Source organism: Salvelinus namaycush, unplaced genomic scaffold (assembly GCF_016432855.1).
Source record: "Salvelinus namaycush isolate Seneca unplaced genomic scaffold, SaNama_1.0 Scaffold12, whole genome shotgun sequence".
NCBI classification, from domain to species: Eukaryota; Metazoa; Chordata; class Actinopteri; order Salmoniformes; family Salmonidae; genus Salvelinus; species Salvelinus namaycush.
The window spans coordinates 497,110-518,722 of record NW_024057897.1 but is presented as its reverse complement, the minus strand read 5'-3'; the positions used below and the strand labels follow the sequence as shown (position 1 = coordinate 518,722).

General features: G+C 49.2%; 1 protein-coding gene across 1 annotated transcript in view; it reads right to left on the bottom strand.

Annotated features, from left to right (window-relative positions):
• LOC120036063 (F-BAR and double SH3 domains protein 2-like) overlaps positions 1-21,613 on the bottom strand; it is a 98,140-nt gene that overhangs the window by 9,133 nt on the left and 67,394 nt on the right. Inside the window, exons 11-14 of the mRNA XM_038982523.1 lie at positions 7,173-7,292; positions 6,902-7,006; positions 4,828-4,986; positions 2,267-2,401 (exon numbers count right to left, since the gene is read on the bottom strand). Coding sequence (XP_038838451.1) covers positions 2,267-2,401; positions 4,828-4,986; positions 6,902-7,006; positions 7,173-7,292 — 519 coding nt within the window. The remainder of the gene's footprint in view (positions 1-2,266; positions 2,402-4,827; positions 4,987-6,901; positions 7,007-7,172; positions 7,293-21,613) is intronic.

Here is a 21,613-nt window from a genome sequence, read left to right as displayed (position 1 = left end):
CCCTGATCTGACCCTGATGGGTGGAGCCCCCTGATCTGACCCTGACGGGTGGAGCCCCCTGATCTGACCCTGACGGGTGGAGCCCCCTGATCTGACCCTGACGGGTGGAGCCCCCTGACCCTGACGGGTGGAGCCCCCTGACCCTGACGGGTGGAGCCCCCTGACCCTGATGGGTGGAGCCCCCTGACCCTGACGGGTGGAGCCCCCTGACCCTGACGGGTGGAGCCCCCTGACCCTGACGGGTGGAGCCCCCTGACCCTGACGGGTGGAGCCCCCTGACCCTGACGAGTGGAGCCCCCTGACCCTGACGAGTGGAGCCCCCTGACCCTGACGGGTGGAGCCCCCTGACCCTGACGGGTGGAGCCCCCTGACCCTGACGGGTGGAGCCCCCTGACCCTGACGGGTGGAGCCCCCTGACCCTGACGGGTGGAGCCCCCTGACCCTAATGGGTGGAGCCCCCTGACCCTAATGGGTGGAGCCCCCTGACCCTGATGGGTGGAGCCCCCTGACCCTGACGAGTGGAGCCCCCTGACCCTGACGGGTGGAGCCCCCTGACCCTAACGGGTGGAGCCCCCTGACCCTGACGAGTGGAGCCCCCTGACCCTGACGGGTGGAGCCCCCTGACCCTGACGGGTGGAGCCCCCTGACCCTGACGGGTGGAGCCCCCTGACCCTGACGGGTGGAGCCCCCTGACCCTGATGGGTGGAGCCCCCTGACCCTGATGGGTGGAGCCCCCTGACCCTGATGGGTGGAGCCCCCTGACCCTGATGGGTGGAGCCCCCTGACCCTGATGGGTGGAGCCCCCTGACCTGACCCTGATGGGTGGAGCCCCCTGACCCTGACGGGTGGAGCCCCCTGACCCTGATGGGTGGAGCCCCCTGACCCTGATGAGTGGAGCCCCCTGACCCTGATGGGTGGAGCCCCCTGACCTGACCCTGATGGGTGGAGCCCCCTGACCTGACCCTGATGGGTGGAGCCCCCTGACCCTAATGGGTGGAGCCCCCTGACCCTGACGGGTGGAGCCCCCTGACCCTGACGGGTGGAGCCCCCTGACCCTGACGGGTGGAGCCCCCTGACCCTGACGGGTGGAGCCCCCTGACCCTGATGGGTGGAGCCCCCTGACCCTGATGGGTGGAGCCCCCTGACCCTGATGGGTGGAGCCCCCTGACCCTAATGGGTGGAGCCCCCTGACCCTGACGGGTGGAGCCCCCTGACCCTGACGGGTGGAGCCCCCTGACCCTGACGGGTGGAGCCCCCTGACCCTGACGGGTGGAGCCCCCTGACCCTAATGGGTGGAGCCCCCTGACCCTGATGGGTGGAGCCCCCTGACCCTAATGGGTGGAGCCCCCTGACCCTGATGGGTGGAGCCCCCTGACCCTGACGGGTGGAGCCCCCTGACCCTGACGGGTGGAGCCCCCTGACCCTGACGGGTGGAGCCCCCTGACCCTGACGGGTGGAGCCCCCTGACCCTGACGAGTGGAGCCCCCTGACCCTGACGGGTGGAGCCCCCTGACCCTGACGGGTGGAGCCCCCTGACCCTGACGAGTGGAGCCCCCTGACCCTGACGGGTGGAGCCCCCTGACCCTGATGGGTGGAGCACCCTGACCCTAATGGGTGGAGCCCCCTGACCCTAATGGGTGGAGCCAACAAAGTTTGCACAGCTCTTTTACACACCTTCATCTTGATGTACATATTCCTACATCATCTGTCTAGATAAAGAATGTTTGTGGAAATACATTATCTAGCATAGCTACGCAAATATACTGAGTGTACAAAACATTAGGAACACCTGCTTTCCATGACAGACTGACCAGGTGAATCCAGGTGAAAGTTATGATCACTTATTGATGTCACTTGTTAAATCCACTTCAATCAGTGTAGATGAAGGGGAGGAGACGGTTAAAGAAGGGTTTTCAAGCCTTAAGATAATGGAGACATGGATTGAGTATGTGTGCCATTCAGACGGTAAATGGGCAAGACAGAAGATTTAAGTAGCTTTGAACAGGGTATGATAGTAGGTGCCAGGAGCACCGGTTGTGTCAAGAACTGCAACGCTGCTGGGTTTTTCACAATCAACAGTTTCCCGTGTGTATCAAGAAGGGTCCACCACCCAAAGGACATCCAGCCAACTTGACACAACTGTGGAAAGCTTTGGAGTCAACATGGACCAGCATCCCTGTGGAACGTTTTCGACACCTTGTAGAGTCCATGTCCCGACGAATTGAGGCTGTTCTGAGGGCAAAAGGGGGAGAGGGGGGTGTATTACCTTGTATGAGTAGAGGACTTTGCAGGTGAGTGGGTAGTTCCTGAGCGTCCCAGAGGGGCTGGAGCTGCTGTCATCAAACACCTCCATGTTGTCCTCACACTCCTCACCCTCCGACCGCTCCACATCAACTGGGCCCTACACACACATCACAATGTGCTAATTCCAACGCTCCAGTGTGGTTCTCTTCCCTTCTGAGTCAGGCGATGTGAAGTCTGTCTCTGTAAAACCTGTATGTCCTGACCCATCCTCTACCTGTCCTCAGGGAACCTCATTGGCTCAGAGAGATCAGGTGGCATATGGGCCCGCCCCCCTTGGGACCGGACACAGCAACCCAACCAGGACAAAACACGTGTGTGTTTCGGTCTGTCTGTGCTTTCAAAACTCACTATGTTCCCGATAGGAAGCTTAGTCGTATGTGTGTGTGTGTGTGTGTGTGTGTGTGTGTGTGTGTGTGTGTGTGTGTGTGTGTGTGTCCAACCAGGTGTTCCCCTTCCTGAATATATATTCCTCCTATTGTAAGCAGAGGAAGGAGTTTGCTCTTCTTATGTAGGTTAACACATTTAGCTTGGAATGATGACTTAAAAAAGAAAGTCCCTTCTGCTTTTAATAATGTTTAAACACCTTGATGTTGTCAAGCAAAAAGCAAACATAGCTGTACTTACTAATTCCTGCTCTTACAAATCAATATGTAACAGGTGTTAACATCATGTGCAGAAGGGATTCTTACAAGAGGACTATAGTATACTAGTAGTTATCACCTTGAGAAAAAGCTGCTTCATTCTCCATCACACTGATAAACCAGACTGGTGTGAAATGAACACTGGGCCAAGGGAACAGAGCACTCATTCTGTCACTCTTCTTTCTATCATTCACTTTCTCCCCCTCTTCACCCTCCTCTTTCTCTTTGGTTTCAGTTTCCCATTATCACTTTCCCCCTCTCTCCTCCTTCTCACCCTCTCCCTCTCTGTCTTCACCCCCCTCTCTCCTCCTTCTCACCCCCTCCCTCCTTCCTCTCTGTCTTCATCCCCCTCCCTCCTTCCTCTGTCTTCACCCCCTCTCTCCTCCTTCTCACCCTCTCCCTCCTTCCTCTCTCTTCACCCCCCCTCTCTCCTCCTTCTCACCCCCCCTCCCTCCTTCCTCTCTGTCTTCACCCCCCCTCTCTCTCTCTCCCTCCTTCCTCTCTGTCTTCACTCCCCTCTCTCTCTCCCTCCTTCCTCTCTGTCTTCACCCCCCCTCTCTCTCCCTCCTTCCTCTCCGTCTTCACCCCCCTCTCTCTCTCTCCCTCCTTCCTCTCTGTCTTCACCCTCCTCTCTCTCTCCCTCCTTCCTCTCTGTCTTCACCCCTCTCCCTCTCTCCCTCCCTCCTCTCTGTCTTCACCCTTCTCCCTCCTTCCTCTGTCTTCACCCCCCTCTCTCTATCTCTCTCTCTCTCCCTCCTTCCTCTGTCTTCACCGACCCCTCTCTCTCTCCCTCCTTCCTCTCTGTCTTCACCCCCATCTCTCTCTCCCTCCTTCCTCTCTGTTTTCCCCCCCATCTCCCTCTCCCTCTCTGTCTTAACCCCCCCTCTCTCTCTCCCTCCTTCCTCTCTGTCTTCACCCCCCCCCCTCTCTCTCTCCCTCCTTCCTCTCTGTTTTCACCCCCATCTCCCTCTCCCTCCTTCCTCTCTGTCTTCACCCCCCCTCTCTCTCTCCCTCCTTCCTCTCTGTTTTCACCCCCATCTCCCTCTCTGTCTTCACCCCCCATCTCTCTCTCCCTCCTTCCTCTCTGTCTTCACCGACCCATCTCCCTCTCCCTCCTTCCTCTCTGTCTTCCCCCCCCCTCTCTCTCTCCCTCCTTCCTCTCTGTCTTCACCCCCTCTCTCTCTCCCTCCTTCCTCTCTGTCTTCACCGACCCCTCTCTCTCCCTCCTTCCTCTCTGTCTTCACCCCCCCCCCTCTCTCTCCCTCCTTCCTCTCTGTCTTCACCGACCCCTCTCTCTCTCCCTCCTTCCTCTGTGTCTTCACCGACCCCTCTCTCTCTCCCTCCTTCCTCTCTGTCTTCACCGACCCCTCTCTATCTCCCTCCTTCCTCTCTGTCTTCACCGACCGCTCTCTCTCTCCCTCCTTCCTCTCTGTCTTCACCGACCCCTCTCTCTCTCCCTCCTTGCTCTCTGTCTTCACCCCCCCTCTCTCTCTGGTGGTTGCTGCAGTGTCATGTGAACAGAATGTTAAGTGATGAAGATGAGCAGAGACTGCTTACCTCAACATCCTGCTGACACACACAAACACACACACGCACACACACACACACACACACACACACACACACACACACACACACACACACACACACACACACACACACACACACACACACACACACACACACGCACACACGACCAAAGTGCTGAAGTCCACACACACATGCCTTGGCTGCCCTGTGGTAAAGAAACAGTCTGTGGTGATGACATGTAGTGCGAGAGAGGCATTTCAGTGAGTGTAGTGTAGCGTGAGGGATTGTGGGTAGTTTCCTCCAAAGTGTGGGACGGTGGTGTAGTGAGAGGGTGGGAGGGCTGGTGTCTCACCGAGAGTGAGGGATCGTGGGTAGTGTAGTTTAGCGTAGCCCAGCGCTCATTCTCCAGCTCCTCCATCACCTGGTTCATGGCGCTCTTCAGCCAGGTATCCACGGCAACGCCCACCTGTCTCAGCAGGTCCAGACGAGCCTCTGCCTTCAGCTTTACTGTCTGGAGTGAGAGAGAGGTTACACACATGGACGCACACATACACTGCTGGGTAATTAATATGACTGACAGGGGCCGTTGGAGGACTCAATCTATCCCATCAGCACTCACAGGTCACCTGTCAGCCCAACATCTATGGTGGAAGGTTATATCAGTTATCATCATCACGTCTGTTGTGGAGCAGCACGTCAGCGACTGCCAGTCTCTCTATGGTGACTGTGGTCAGCAGTGGAGGACAGACTAACTCCAGACAGTCAAACATCAAGTCTAGAAAGGTTTCCAGCCAGGTAAGTAGTATGTAGGTAAACAGGAAGTGCAGGGAGATGGACTCATGAAAGTACACTTCCATGGAGATAAAAGCTATTTAATGTCTGATCAGTAACAGGAAGTGGAGTGTGGTTAGTTATTTATGTACACTATCACTTCCTGCTCTGACCCCGCCCACCACACATACTATTGGTTGTACTAGCTCTGCCCCCAGACCCATTAAACCTAAATGGACTCAAACATTCAACAGACAGCAGGAGATAATGGGTGCAGGGAGAGAGTGGGTGATATGCTGACCAGACCGGACACGTCGCGTGAGCGAGCGTCGCAAAATAAATGTAGAAATCCATGTTATTCAATTATTGCACCCACACTGCTCGCGCGCGCCAACGAGCGTCTGCGATGCCAAGGGCTAAAATAGAACTCCTTTCTATTTCTGACGCAGATCACGCTGCAAGTCCTGCCTCTCCCATCTCCTCATTGGTTTATAGAAGCAGGTACCTACGTGCCATCTCCTCATTGGTTATACCCACATGGGTGATTGAAAGACAAACTGTTTTGCCGGTTGTCGTGGTAATACTATGAAAGTGTAGATGCGATCACCATATAAGTTCAAAGATGAAAAAGCCTGGAAGGAGGAGAAATGACTACAAACGATTCGGTTGGCCGTTTTATGTGTGGATCAATTGTCGGAGTAGAGGTCCTTGTGCATTTCAGGTAAAATAACAACTCAATGTTTATATCCCAGGACAAATTAGATAGCAACAGCAAGCTAGCTAAATAGGACAAATTAGCTAGCAAGTGCAAGCTAACTAGCTAAATTGCCATACATGTTTAATGCTTTTCGACCTGTCCCCAAATGAATGTCATTGGTTCAGAGTTTGTTTTGATATTTTAACCTGCGTGTCGTGATCGCGTTTGGTGTAGTGGGAAAAAATAAGGGGGTAGAGTGGGAGGGAGGGAGGTGGAGAGAGGGGGTAGAGAGAGGGGGTGAGGGAGGTGGAGAGAGGGGGTAGATAGTGGGAGGGAGGTGGAGAGAGGGGAGGGAAGAAAGGGGGGGTGGTAGAGAGTTGTCCATAGCGGTGTGCATTTCACATCTCTGTCTGTGGGCGCTATGACTATATCAGCCAGCAGGGGGGGCAGATAGAGGGAAATCACAGAGAGGAATGAGAGAGAAAAGGAAGGTGAGGAGGTGAAGAGGAGGGAGAGCTGAGGAGGAGGCGGGAGAGCTGAGGAGGAGGAGGGAGAGCTGAGAAGGAGGAGGGAGAGCTGAGGAGGAGGAGGGAAAGCTGAGGAGGAGGAGGGAGAGCTGAGGAGGAGGAGGAGGGAGAGCTGAGGAGGAGGAGAGAGAGCTGAGGAGGAGGAGAGAGAGCTGAGGAGGAGGAGAGAGAGCTGAGGAGGAGGAGGGAGAGCTGAGGAGGAGGAGGGAGAGCTGAGGAGGAGGAGGGAGAGCTGAGGAGGAGGAGGGAGAGCTGAGGAGGAGGCGGGAGAGCTGAGGAGGAGGAGGGAGAGGTGAGGAGATGGATTGAAATGATTCATAGTCTGACAGGCTGCCTATGAGAGAATCGATGGAGAGACAACGCCACTTGGAGAAGGGGGGGGGGGGGGGGGGGGGGGTTATAGGTCTACCTTATTTCCTACAAACACACACCTCAGCCTTGCGGATGTTCTCTTTGGTATCCTCTATCTTCAGCTCCAGATCAAGTCGGCCCTGCTCTGTTTGAGGGACTCCCAGTGTCTCACATTCCTCCAGGCTCTAATGGCAGACACACACACACACTTAAATATCACAGACTAAAATCACATCTGGTTTTCAAAGATGATCTGAACCAACATCAACAACTAGTATGTGTGTGTGTGGTGTGTAGTTGTGTGTGTGGTGTGTAGTTGTGTGTGTGGTGTGTAGTTGTGTGTGGACTCACTCTCTTGTAGTGGACGATGTTCTTGTGTTCTCGGGCCATTCTGGTTGCCCATTTCCTGGCCTCCTTGTTCAGACTGTGCTCCTCTGTCGGGCTCCCCGTGTCTGTCTCCAACTTACGACTCTACCACCCACCCACACACACACACACACACACACCCACACATAGTTACCATGGAGATAATTGGAACACAACACCCTCTTCCCAAGTGGTTACCATGGAAATTATGGAATGTGATTCTAATATCCTAAATAAAGACTCCGCTACACCAAGTACCCCTGGACACAGCTACCTAGCAACCACACCAAGTACCCCTGGACACAGCTACCTAGCAACCACACCAAGTACCCCTGGATCCAGCTACCTAGCAACCACACCAAGTACCCCTGGATCCAGCTACCTAGCAACCACACCAAGTACCCCTGGACACAGCTACCTAGCAACCACACCAAGTACCCCTGGATACAGCTATCTAGCAACCACACCAAGTACCCCTGGACACAGCTACCTAGCAACCACACCATGTACCCCTGGATACAGCTACCTAGCAACCACACCATGTACCCCTGGATACAGCAACCTAGCAACCACACCAAGTTACCCCTGGATAGAGCAACTACACCATGTACCCCTGGATACAGCAACCACACCATGTACCCCTGGATACAGCTATCTAGCAACCACACCAAGTACCCCTGGACACAGCTACCTAGCAACCACACAATGTACCCCTAGATACAGCTACCTAGCAACCACACCATGTACAGTACCCCTGGATACAGCTATCTAGCAACCACACCAAGTATAGTACCCCTGGATACAGCTATCTAGCAACCACACCAAGTACAGTACCCCTGGATACAGCTATCTAGCAACCACACCAAGTACAGTACCCCTGGATACAGCTATCTAGCAACCACACCAAGTACCCCTGGATACAGCTATCTAGCAACCACACCAAGTACCCCTGGATACAGCTATCTAGCAACCACACCAAGTACCCCTGGATACAGCTATCTAGCAACCACACCAAGTACAGTACCCCTGGATACAGCTATCTAGCAACCACACCAAGTACCCCTGGATACAGCTATCTAGCAACCACACCAAGTACAGTACCCCTGGATACAGCTATCTAGCAACCACACCAAGTGCAGTACCCCTGGATACAGCTATCTAGCAACTACACCAAGTACCCCTGGATACAGCTATCTAGCAACCACACCAAGTACAGTACCCCTGGATACAGCTATCTAGCAACCACATCAAGTACCCCTGGATACAGCTATCTAGCAACCACACCAAGTACCCCTGGATACAGCTATCTAGCAACCACACCAAGTACAGTACCCCTGGATACAGCTATCTAGCAATCACATCAAGTACCCCTGGATACAGCTATTTAGCAACCACACCAAGTACCCCTGGATACAGCTATCTAGCAATCACATCAAGTACCCCTGGATACAGCTATCTAGCAACCACACCAAGTACAGTACCCCTGGATACAGCTATCTAACAACCACACCAAGTACAGTACCCCTGGATACAGCTATCTAGCAATCCCACCAAGTACCCCTGGATACAGCTATCTAGCAACCACACCAAGTACAGTACCCCTGGATACAGCTATCTAGCAACCACACCAAGTACAGTACCCCTGGATACAGCTATCTAGCAACCACACCAAGTACAGTACCCCTGGATACAGCTATCTAGCAACCACACCAAGTACAGTACCCCTGGATACAGCTATCTATCAACCACACCTAGTACAGTCTCACTGGATACAGCTATCAACCACACCTAGTACAGTCTCACTGGATACAGCTATCAACCACACCTAGTACAGTCCCACTGGATACAGCTAACAACCACACCTAGTACAGTCCCACTGGATACAGCTATCAACCACACCTAGTACAGTCCCACTGGATACAGCTATCAACCACACCTAGTACAGTCTCACTGGATACAGCTATCAACCACACCTAGTACAGTCCCACTGGATACAGCTATCTAACAACCACACCTAGTACAGTCCCACTGGATACAGCTATCTAGCAACCACACCAAGTACAGTACCCCTGGATACAGCTATCTAGCAACCACACCAAGTACAGTACCCCTGGATACAGCTATCTAGCAATCACACCAAGTACCCCTGGATACAGCTATCTAGCAACCACACCAAGTGCAGTACAACTCTACTCGATGCAGCTCTAGAACCCCCCTCTCACACACATACACCAGAGAACTAGATACAATAATTAGGTTTCAACTGCTGCTAGGTGGCTCCCGAGTGGTGCAGCGGTCTAAGACACTGCATCTCAGTGCCTGAGGCGTCCCTACAGACACCCTGGTCGATTCCAGGCTGTATGACAACCGGCTGTGATTGGGAGTCCCATAGGGCGGCACACAATTGACCCAGCGTCGTCCGGGTTTGGCCGGCATTGTAAATAAGAATTTGTTCTTAGCCGACTTGCCTAGTTAAATAAAGAATACATGTAGAAAAGAGACTGATTTGAAACAGAGGGAGAGAAGAGAGAGAAAAGAGATTAATTTGAAACGGAGGGAGAGAAAAGAGATTAATTTGAAACGGAGGGAGAGAAAAGAGATTGATTTGAAACGGAGGGAGAGAAAAGAGATTGATTTGAAACGGAGGGAGAGAAAAGAGATTAATTTGAAACGGAGGGAGAGAAAAGAGATTGATTTGAAACGGAGGGAGAGAAAAGAGATTAATTTGAAACGAAGGGAGAGAAAAGAGATTAATTTGAAACGGAGGGAGAGAAAAGAGATTGATTTGAAACGGAGGGAGAGAAAAGAGATTGATTTGAAACGGAGGGAGAGGAAGAATAAAAAGCCTCCTATTGTTTGTCTTGAGATAACAGATAAAAGCTGTGTGTGCTGTGCAGTTCTAACACAATCTGCCTGGTACAGGGGCTATCAAAACCACATGGAAAAGTACTGCATGTGTGTGTGAGAATGTGTATGTGTGTATGTGTGTGTTCCTGTGTGTGAGCATGTGTGCAGATGTCTGTGTGTCTTCCCAATGGAGCCCCTCACTTCAAAGCCCAGTAACACATATCCAAGTCCCCTTTCTACACTGCATTAACCCACAACCATTCAGCATCAACGCCAGACCCCCTCACCTCAACCCACTAACTGTCACCTCAACCCACTAACTGTCCCCTCAACCCACTAACTGTCCCCTCAACCCACTAACTGTCCCCTCAACCCACTAACTGTCCCCTCAACCCACTAACTGTCACCTCAAACCCACTAACTGTCACCTCAAACCCACTAACTGTCACCTCAAACCCACTAACTGTCACCTCAAACCCACTAACTGTCCCCTCAACCCCACTAACTGTCCCCTCAACCCACTAACTGTCCCCTCAACCCACTAACTGTCCCCTCAACCCACTAACTGTCCCCTCAACCCACTAACTGTCCCCTCAACCCACTAACTGTCCCCTCAACCCACTAACTGTCCCCTCATCCCACTAACTGTCCCCTCAACCCACTAACTGTCACCTCAACCCACTAACTGTCACCTCAACCCACTAACTGTCCCCTCAAACCCACTAACTGTCCCCTCAAACCCACAACGGTCTATTTTAGGAACAGAGAACACATCATTGGATAAGTAGGGTATTGTGCGATCGTGTGTAATTTTAACTACCCGTACAATTAACATCAGCTACAAATAGCATGTTCTTAATATGTTGAACAGTAGCAGCTTAATCATATCATTGTATGTGTGAATGGGACTTATTATACAGTAGTTGGTTCAGTAGCAGAAGGATCAGGCTCAGTTAAAAGGCCTACTGTAGGTTACCTAGAGGAACGGGCCAATGACAGGACAATAACTAGCACTACTTCCTGTTCTAGCAGAGACTACACACCATTGGTGGTCATGGTTCAACAACCTTGGTCTTGGTGGTAACAGCTCTTCAACAGCATGCTAATTGTGAAACGGTCATAATGGTGAACCGACCGTCATGGTTCAACAGCCATGACAGCATGTGATGGGTAGAATGTAACGGTCATGACACTACAGCAGCAGTCATGTTACAGCCATGTTCATGTTTATGTTCACAGGAAAACAGCCATGGTTGTGGTTATAGTGGAACAGCCATGGTTGTGGTTATAGTGGAACAGCCATGGTTGTGGTTATAGTTGTAGTGGAACAGCCATGGTTGTGGTTATAGTTGTAGTGGAACAGCCATGGTTGTGGTTATAGTGGAACAGACATGGTTGTGGTTATAGTGGAACAGACATGGTTGTGGTTATAGTTGTAGTGGAACAGCCATGGTTGTGGTTATAGTGGAACAGACATGGTTGTGGTTATAGTGGAACAGACATGGTTGTGGTTATAGTGGAACAGACATGGTTGTGGTAATAGTGGAACAGACATGGTTGTGGTTATAGTGGAACAGCCATGGTTGTGGTTATAGTGGAACAGCCATGGTTGTGGTTATAGTGGAACAGCCATGGTTGTGGTTATAGTGGAACAGCCATGGTTGTGGTTATAGTGGAACAGACATGGTTGTGGTTATAGTGGAACAGACATGGTTGTGGTTATAGTGGAACAGCCATGGTTGTGGTTATAGTGGAACAGACATGGTTGTGGTTATAGTGGAACAGACATGGTTGTGGTTATAGTGGAACAGACATGGTTGTGGTTATAGTGGAACAGACATGGTTGTGGTTATAGTTGTAGTGGAACAGCCATGGTTGTGGTTATAGTGGAACAGACATGGTTGTGGTTATAGTGGAACAGACATGGTTGTGGTTATAGTGGAACAGACATGGTTGTGGTTATAGTTGTAGTGGAACAGCCATGGTTGTGGTTATAGTGGAACAGACATGGTTGTGGTTATAGTGGAACAGACATGGTTGTGGTTGTAGTGGAACAGCCATGGTCGTGGTTATAGTGGAACAGACATGGTTGTGGTCGTGGTTATAGTGGAACAGACATGGTTGTGGTTATAGTGGAACAGCCATGGTTGTGGTTATAGTGGAACAGCCATGGTTGTGGTTATAGTGGAACAGACATGGTTGTGGTTGTAGTTGTAGTGGAACAGACATGGTTGTGGTTATAGTGGAACAGCCATGGTTGTGGTTGTAGTTGTAGTGGAACAGACATGGTTGTGGTTATAGTGGAACAGACATGGTTGTGGTTGTAGTGGAACGGACATGGTTGTGGTTATAGTGGAACAGACATGGTTGTGGTTATAGTGGAACAGACATGGTTGTGGTTATAGTGGAACAGACATGGTTGTGGTTATAGTGGAACAGCCATGGTTGTGGTTGTAGTGGAACAGACATGGTTGTGGTTATAGTGGAACAGACATGGTTGTGGTTATAGTGGAACAGACATGGTTGTGGTTATAGTGGAACAGACATGGTTGTGGTTATAGTGGAACAGACATGGTTGTGGTTGTAGTGGAACAGCCATGGTTGTGGTTATAGTGGAACAGCCATGGTTGTGGTTATAGTTGTAGTGGAACAGCCATGGTTGTGGTTATAGTGGAACAGCCATGGTTGTGGTTATAGTGGAACAGCCATGGTTGTGGTTATAGTGGAACAGCCATGGTTGTGGTTATAGTGGAACAGCCATGGTTATAGTTGTAGTGGAACAGCCATGGTTGTGGTTATAGTGGAACAGCCATGGTTGTGGTTATAGTGGAACAGCCATGGTTGTGGTTATAGTGGAACAGCCATGGTTGTGGTTATAGTGGAACAGCCATGGTTGTGGTTATAGTGGAACAGCCATGGTTGTGGTTATAGTGGAACAGACATGGTTGTGGTTATAGTTGTAGTGGAACAGCCATGGTTGTGGTTATAGTGGAACAGCCATGGTTGTGGTTATAGTGGAACAGACATGGTTGTGGTTATAGTGGAACAGACATGGTTGTGGTTATAGTTGTAGTGGAACAGCCATGGTTGTGGTTATAGTGGAACAGCCATGGTTGTGGTTATAGTGGAACAGACATGGTTGTGGTTATAGTTATAGTGGAACAGCCATGGTTGTGGTTATAGTTATAGTGGAACAGACATGGTTGTGGTTATAGTTATAGTGGAACAGACATGGTTGTGGTTATAGTTATAGTGGAACAGACATGGTTGTGGTTATAGTTATAGTGGAACAGACATGGTTGTGGTTATAGTTATAGTGGAACAGCCATGGTTGTGGTTATAGTGGAACAGCCATGGTTGTGGTTATAGTGGAACAGACATGGTTGTGGTTATAGTGGAACAGACATGGTTGTGGTTATAGTTGTAGTGGAACAGCCATGGTTGTGGTTATAGTGGAACAGACATGGTTGTGGTTATAGTGGAACAGCCATGGTTGTGGTTATAGTTGTAGTGGAACAGCCATGGTTGTGGTTATAGTGGAACAGCCATGGTTGTGGTTATAGTGGAACAGCCATGGTTGTGGTTATAGTGGAACAGACATGGTTGTGGTTATAGTGGAACAGACATGGTTGTGGTTATAGTTGTAGTGGAACAGCCATGGTTGTGGTTATAGTGGAACAGACATGGTTGTGGTTATAGTGGAACAGCCATGGTTGTGGTTATAGTGGAACAGACATGGTTGTGGTTATAGTTGTAGTGGAACAGCCATGGTTGTGGTTATAGTGGAACAGCCATGGTTGTGGTTATAGTGGAACAGACATGGTTGTGGTTATAGTGGAACAGCCATGGTTGTGGTTATAGTGGAACAGACATGGTTGTGGTTATAGTGGAACAGACATGGTTGTAGTTATAGTGGAACAGACATGGTTGTGGTTATAGTGGAACAGCCATGGTTGTGGTTATAGTGGAACAGCCATGGTTGTGGTTATAGTGGAACAGCCATGGTTGTGGTTATAGTGGAACAGACATGGTTGTGGTTATAGTTGTAGTGGAACAGACATGGTTGTGGTTATAGTGGAACAGCCATGGTTGTGGTTATAGTGGAACAGCCATGGTTGTGGTTATAGTGGAACAGCCATGGTTGTGGTTATAGTGGAACAGCCATGGTTGTGGTTATAGTGGAACAGACATGGTTGTGGTTATAGTGGAACAGCCATGGTTGTGGTTATAGTGGAACAGACATGGTTGTGGTTATAGTTGTAGTGGAACAGACATGGTTGTGGTTATAGTGGAACAGCCATGGTTGTGGTTATAGTGGAACAGCCATGGTTGTGGTTATAGTGGAACAGCCATGGTTGTGGTTATAGTGGAACAGCCATGGTTGTGGTTATAGTGGAACAGCCATGGTTGTGGTTATAGTGGAACAGCCATGGCTATAGTTATAGTGGAACAGCCATGGTTGTGTTTATAGTGGAACAGCCATGGTTGTGGTTGTAGTTGTAGTGGAACAGCCATGGTTGTGGTTATAGTGGAACAGCCATGGTTGTGGTTATAGTGGAACAGCCATGGTTGTGGTTGTAGTGGAACAGACATGGCTATAGTTATAGTGGAACAGCCATGGTTGTGTTTATAGTGGAACAGCCATGGTTGTGGTTGTAGTTGTAGTGGAACAGCCATGGTTGTGGTTATAGTGGAACAGCCATGGTTGTGGTTATAGTGGAACAGCCATGGTTGTGGTTATAGTGGAACAGCCATGGTTGTGGTTATAGTGGAACAGCCATGGTTGTGGTTATAGTTGTAGTGGAACAGCCATGGTTGTGGTTATAGTGGAACAGCCATGGTTGTGGTTATAGTGGAACAGCCATGGTTGTGGTTATAGTGGAACAGCCATGGTTGTGGTTATAGTGGAACAGACATGGTTGTGGTTATAGTTGTGGTGGAACAGCCATGGTTGTGGTTATAGTGGAACAGCCATGGTTGTGGTTATAGTGGAACAGACATGGTTGTGGTTATAGTGGAACAGCCATGGTTGTGGTTATAGTGGAACAGCCATGGTTGTGGTTATAGTGGAACAGCCATGGTTGTGGTTATAGTGGAACAGCCATGGTTGTGGTTATAGTGGAACAGCCATGGTTGTGGTTATAGTGGAACAGCCATGGTTGTGGTTATAGTGGAACAGCCATGGTTGTGGTTATAGTGGAACAGCCATGGTTTGTGGTTATAGTGGAACAGCCATGGTTGTGGTTATAGTGGAACAGACATGGTTGTGGTTATAGTGGAACAGCCATGGTTGTGGTTATAGTGGAACAGACATGGTTGTAGTTATAGTTGTAGTGGAACAGACATGGTTGTGGTTATAGTGGAACAGACATGGTTGTGGTTATAGTGGAACATCCATGGTTGTGGTTATAGTGGAACAGCCATGGTTGTGGTTACAGTTGTAGTGGAACAGCAATGGTTGTGGTTATAGTTGTAGTGGAACAGCCATGGTTGTGGTTATAGTGGAACAGACATGGTTGTGGTTATAGTGGAACAGACATGGTTGTGGTTATAGTTGTAGTGGAACAGACATGGTTGTGGTTATAGTGGAACAGCCATGGTTGTGGTTATAGTGGAACAGCCATGGTTGTGGTTATAGTGAAACAGCCATGGTTGTGGTTATAGTGGAACAGCCATGGTTGTGGTTATAGTGGAACAGACATGGTTGTGGTTATAGTTGTAGTGGAACAGCCATGGTTGTGGTTATAGTGGAACAGCCATGGTTGTGGTTATAGTGGAACAGACATGGTTGTGGTTATAGTGGAACAGACATGGTTGTGGTTATAGTGGAACAGACATGGTTGTGGTTATAGTTGTAGTGGAACAGACATGGTTGTGGTTATAGTGGAACAGACATGGTTGTGGTTATAGTGGAACAGCCATGGTTGTGGTAATAGTGGAACAGACATGGTTGTGGTTATAGTGGAACAGCCATGGTTGTGGTTATAGTGGAACAGCCATGGTTGTGGTTATAGTGGAACAGCCATGGTTGTGGTTATAGTGGAACAGCCATGGTTGTGGTTATAGTGGAACAGCCATGGTTGTGGTTATAGTGGAACAGACATGGTTGTGGTTATAGTGGAACAGCCATGGTTGTGGTTATAGTTGTAGTGGAACAGCCATGGTTGTGGTTATAGTGGAACAGCCATGGTTGTGGTTATAGTGGAACAGACATGGTTGTGGTTATAGTGGAACAGACATGGTTGTGGTTATAGTGGAACAGCCATGGTTGTGGTTATAGTGGAACAGCCATGGTTGTGGTTATAGTGGAACAGACATGGTTGTGGTTATAGTGGAACAGCCATGGTTGTGGTTATAGTGGAACAGACATGGTTGTGGTTATAGTTGTAGTGGAACAGCCATGGTTGTGGTTATAGTGGAACAGCCATGGTTGTGGTTATAGTGGAACAGCCATGGTTGTGGTTATAGTGGAACAGCCATGGTTGTGGTTATAGTGGAACAGCCATGGTTGTGGTTATAGTGGAACAGACATGGTTGTGGTTATAGTGGAACAGCCATGGTTGTGGTTATAGTGGAACAGCCATGGTTGTGGTTATAGTGGAACAGCCATGGTTGTGGTTGTAGTGGAACAGCCATGGTTGTGGTTATAGTGGAACAGACATGGTTGTGGTTATAGTGGAACAGACATGGTTGTGGTTATAGTGGAACAGACATGGTTGTGGTTATAGTGGAACAGCCATGGTTGTGGTTATAGTGGAACAGACATGGTTGTGGTTATAGTGGAACAGCCATGGTTGTGGTTATAGTGGAACAGCCATGGTTGTGGTTATAGTGGAACAGCCATGGTTGTGTTTATAGTGGAACAGACATGGTTGTGGTTATAGTGGAACAGCCATGGTTGTGGTTATAGTGGAACAGCCATGGTTGTGGTTATAGTGGAACAGCCATGGTTGTGGTTATAGTGGAACAGCCATGGTTGTGTTTATAGTGGAACAGACATGGTTGTGGTTATAGTGGAACAGCCATGGTTGTGGTTATAGTGGAACAGCCATGGTTGTGTTTATAGTGGAACAGACATGGTTGTGGTTATAGTGGAACAGCCATGGTTGTGGTTATAGTGGAACAGCCATGGTTGTGGTTATAGTGGAACAGACATGGTTGTGGTTATAGTTGTAGTGGAACAGCCATGGTTGTGGTTATAGTGGAACAGCCATGGTTGTGGTTATAGTGGAACAGACATGGTTGTGGTTATAGTGGAACAGCCATGGTTGTGGTTATAGTGGAACAGCCATGGTTGTGGTTATAGTGGAACAGCCATGGTTGTGGTTATAGTTGTAGTGGAACAGCCATGGTTGTGGTTATAGTGGAACAGACATGGTTGTGGTTATAGTTGTAGTGGAACAGCCATGGTTGTGGTTATAGTGGAACAGCCATGGTTGTGGTTATAGTGGAACAGCCATGGTTGTGGTTATAGTGGAACAGCCATGGTTGTGGTTATAGTGGAACAGACATGGTTGTGGTTATAGTTGTGGTGGAACAGCCATGGTTGTGGTTATAGTGGAACAGCCATGGTTGTGGTTATAGTGGAACAGACATGGTTGTGGTTATAGTGGAACAGCCATGGTTGTGGTTATAGTGGAACAGCCATGGTTGTGGTTATAGTGGAACAGCCATGGTTGTGGTTATAGTGGAACAGCCATGGTTGTGGTTATAGTGGAACAGCCATGGTTGTGGTTATAGTGGAACAGCCATGGTTGTGGTTATAGTGGAACAGACATGGTTGTGGTTATAGTGGAACAGCCATGGTTGTGGTTATAGTTGTAGTGGAACAGCCATGGTTGTGGTTATAGTGGAACAGCCATGGTTGTGGTTATAGTGGAACAGACATGGTTGTGGTTATAGTGGAACAGACATGGTTGTGGTTATAGTGGAACAGCCATGGTTGTGGTTATAGTGGAACAGCCATGGTTGTGGTTATAGTGGAACAGACATGGTTGTGGTTATAGTGGAACAGCCATGGTTGTGGTTATAGTGGAACAGACATGGTTGTGGTTATAGTTGTAGTGGAACAGCCATGGTTGTGGTTATAGTGGAACAGCCATGGTTGTGGTTATAGTGGAACAGCCATGGTTGTGGTTATAGTGGAACAGCCATGGTTGTGGTTATAGTGGAACAGCCATGGTTGTGGTTATAGTGGAACAGACATGGTTGTGGTTATAGTGGAACAGCCATGGTTGTGGTTATAGTGGAACAGCCATGGTTGTGGTTATAGTGGAACAGCCATGGTTGTGGTTGTAGTGGAACAGCCATGGTTGTGGTTATAGTGGAACAGACATGGTTGTGGTTATAGTGGAACAGACATGGTTGTGGTTATAGTGGAACAGACATGGTTGTGGTTATAGTGGAACAGCCATGGTTGTGGTTATAGTGGAACAGACATGGTTGTGGTTATAGTGGAACAGCCATGGTTGTGGTTATAGTGGAACAGCCATGGTTGTGGTTATAGTGGAACAGCCATGGTTGTGTTTATAGTGGAACAGACATGGTTGTGGTTATAGTGGAACAGCCATGGTTGTGGTTATAGTGGAACAGCCATGGTTGTGGTTATAGTGGAACAGCCATGGTTGTGGTTATAGTGGAACAGCCATGGTTGTGTTTATAGTGGAACAGACATGGTTGTGGTTATAGTGGAACAGCCATGGTTGTGGTTATAGTGGAACAGCCATGGTTGTGTTTATAGTGGAACAGACATGGTTGTGGTTATAGTGGAACAGCCATGGTTGTGGTTATAGTGGAACAGCCATGGTTGTGGTTATAGTGGAACAGACATGGTTGTGGTTATAGTTGTAGTGGAACAGCCATGGTTGTGGTTATAGTGGAACAGCCATGGTTGTGGTTATAGTGGAACAGACATGGTTGTGGTTATAGTGGAACAGCCATGGTTGTGGTTATAGTGGAACAGCCATGGTTGTGGTTATAGTGGAACAGCCATGGTTGTGGTTATAGTTGTAGTGGAACAGCCATGGTTGTGGTTATAGTGGAACAGACATGGTTGTGGTTATAGTTGTAGTGGAACAGCCATGGTTGTGGTTATAGTGGAACAGCCATGGTTGTGGTTATAGTGGAACAGCCATGGTTGTGGTTATAGTGGAACAGCCATGGTTGTGGTTATAGTGGAACAGACATGGTTGTGGTTATAGTTGTGGTGGAACAGCCATGGTTGTGGTTATAGTGGAACAGCCATGGTTGTGGTTATAGTGGAACAGACATGGTTGTGGTTATAGTGGAACAGCCATGGTTGTGGTTATAGTGGAACAGCCATGGTTGTGGTTATAGTGGAACAGCCATGGTTGTGGTTATAGTGGAACAGACATGGTTGTGGTTATAGTGGAACAGACATGGTTGTGGTTATAGTTGTAGTGGTCGTTGTCACACCTAATAACGCGTGGTCGTTCAGCGTGTATACAGTCATTTAGCAACCACCATTATGGTGGGGGTCAATCAGTGTGCTTGTTATGGATATAATGTGTCATTACAATGGTTGAAAAGCATGCAGCAGCCAGGGTCATGTTATACCTCTAGATGGTTGGAGGAGACTTGGTGGGTAGAGACTAGTGGTTAGGTCTACCTGTGCCAGGGTCATGTTATACCTCTAGATGGTTGGAGGAGACTTGGTGGGTAGAGACTAGTGGTTAGGTCTACCTGTGTCAGGGTCATGTTATACCTCTAGATGGTTGGAGGTGACTTGGTGGGTAGAGACTAGTGGTTAGGTCTACCTGTGCCAGGGTCATGTTATACCTCTAGATGGTTGGAGGTGACTTGGTGGGTAGAGACTAGTGGTTAGGTCTACCGGTGCCAGGGTCATGTTATACCTCTAGATGGTTGGAGGTGACTTGGTGGGTAGAGACTAGTGGTTAGGTCTACCTGTGTCAGGGTCATGTTATGCCTCTAGATGGTTGGAGGTGGCTTGGTGGGTAGAGACTAGTGGTTAGGTCTACCTGTGCCAGGGTCATGTTATACCTCTAGATGGTTGGAGGAGACTTGGTGGGTAGAGACTAGTGGTTAGGTCTACCTGTGTCAGGGTCATGTTATACCTCTAGATGGTTGGAGGAGACTTGGTGGGTAGAGACTAGTGGTTAGGTCTACCTGTGCCAGGGTCATGGTATACCTCTAGATGGTTGGAGGTGGCTTGGTGGGTAGAGACTAGTGGTTAGGTCTACCTGTGCCAGGGTCATGTTATACCTCTAGATGGTTGGAGGAGACTTGGTGGGTAGAGACTAGTGGTTAGGTCTACCTGTGCCAGGGTCATGTTATACCTCTAGATGGTTGGAGGAGACTTGGTGGGTAGAGACTAGTGGTTAGGTCTACCTGTGTCAGGGTCATGTTATACCTCTAGATGGTTGGAGGTGACTTGGTGGGTAGAGACTAGTGGTTAGGTCTACCTGTGCCAGGGTCATGTTATACCTCTAGATGGTTGGAGGTGACTTGGTGGGTAGAGACTAGTGGTTAGGTCTACCTGTGCCAGGGTCATGTTATACCTCTAGATGGTTGGAGGTGGCTTGGTGGGTAGAGACTAGTGGTTAGGTCTACCTGTGCCAGGGTCATGTTATACCTCTAGATGGTTGGAGGTGACTTGGTGGGTAGAGACTAGTGGTTAGGTCTACCTGTGCCAGGGTCATGTTATGCCTCTAGATGGTTGGAGGAGACTTGGTGGGTAGAGACTAGTGGTTAGGTCTACCTGTGCCAGGGTCATGTTATACCTCTAGATGGTTGGAGGTGACTTGGTGGGTAGAGACTAGTGGTTAGGTCTCCCTGTGCCAGGGTCATGTTATCCCTCTATGGTTGGAGGTGACTTGGTGGGTAGAGACTAGTGGTTAGGTCTACCTGTGTGAGGGTCATGTTATGCCTCTAGATGGTTGGAGACTTGGTGGGTAGAGACTAGTGGTTAGGTCTACCTGTGTCAGGGTCATATTATACCTCTAGATGGTTGGAGGTGACTTGGTGGGTAGAGACTAGTGGTTAGGTCTACCTGTGCCAGGGTCATGTTATACCTCTAGATGGTTGGAGGTGACTTGGTGGGTAGAGACTAGTGGTTAGGTCCACCTGTGTCAGGGTCATATTATACCTCTAGATGGTTGGAGGTGACTTGGTGGGTAGAGACTAGTGGTTAGGTCTACCTGTGCCAGGGTCATGTTATACCTCTAGATGGTTGGAGGTGACTTGGTGGGTAGAGACTAGTGGTTAGGTCTACCTGTGCCAGGGTCATGTTATACCTCTATGGTTGGAGGTGACTTGGTGGGTAGAGACTAGTGGTTAGGTCTACCTGTGCCAGGGTCATGTTATACCTCTAGATGGTTGGAGGTGACTTGGTGGGTAGAGACTAGTGGTTAGGTCTACCTGTGCCAGGGTCATGTTATACCTCTAGATGGTTGGAGGAGACTTGGTGGGTAGAGACTAGTGGTTAGGTCTACCTGTGCCAGGGTCATGTTATACCTCTAGATGGTTGGAGGTGACTTGGTGGGAAGAGACTAGTGGTTAGGTCTACCTGTGCCAGGGTCATGTTATACCTCTAGATGGTT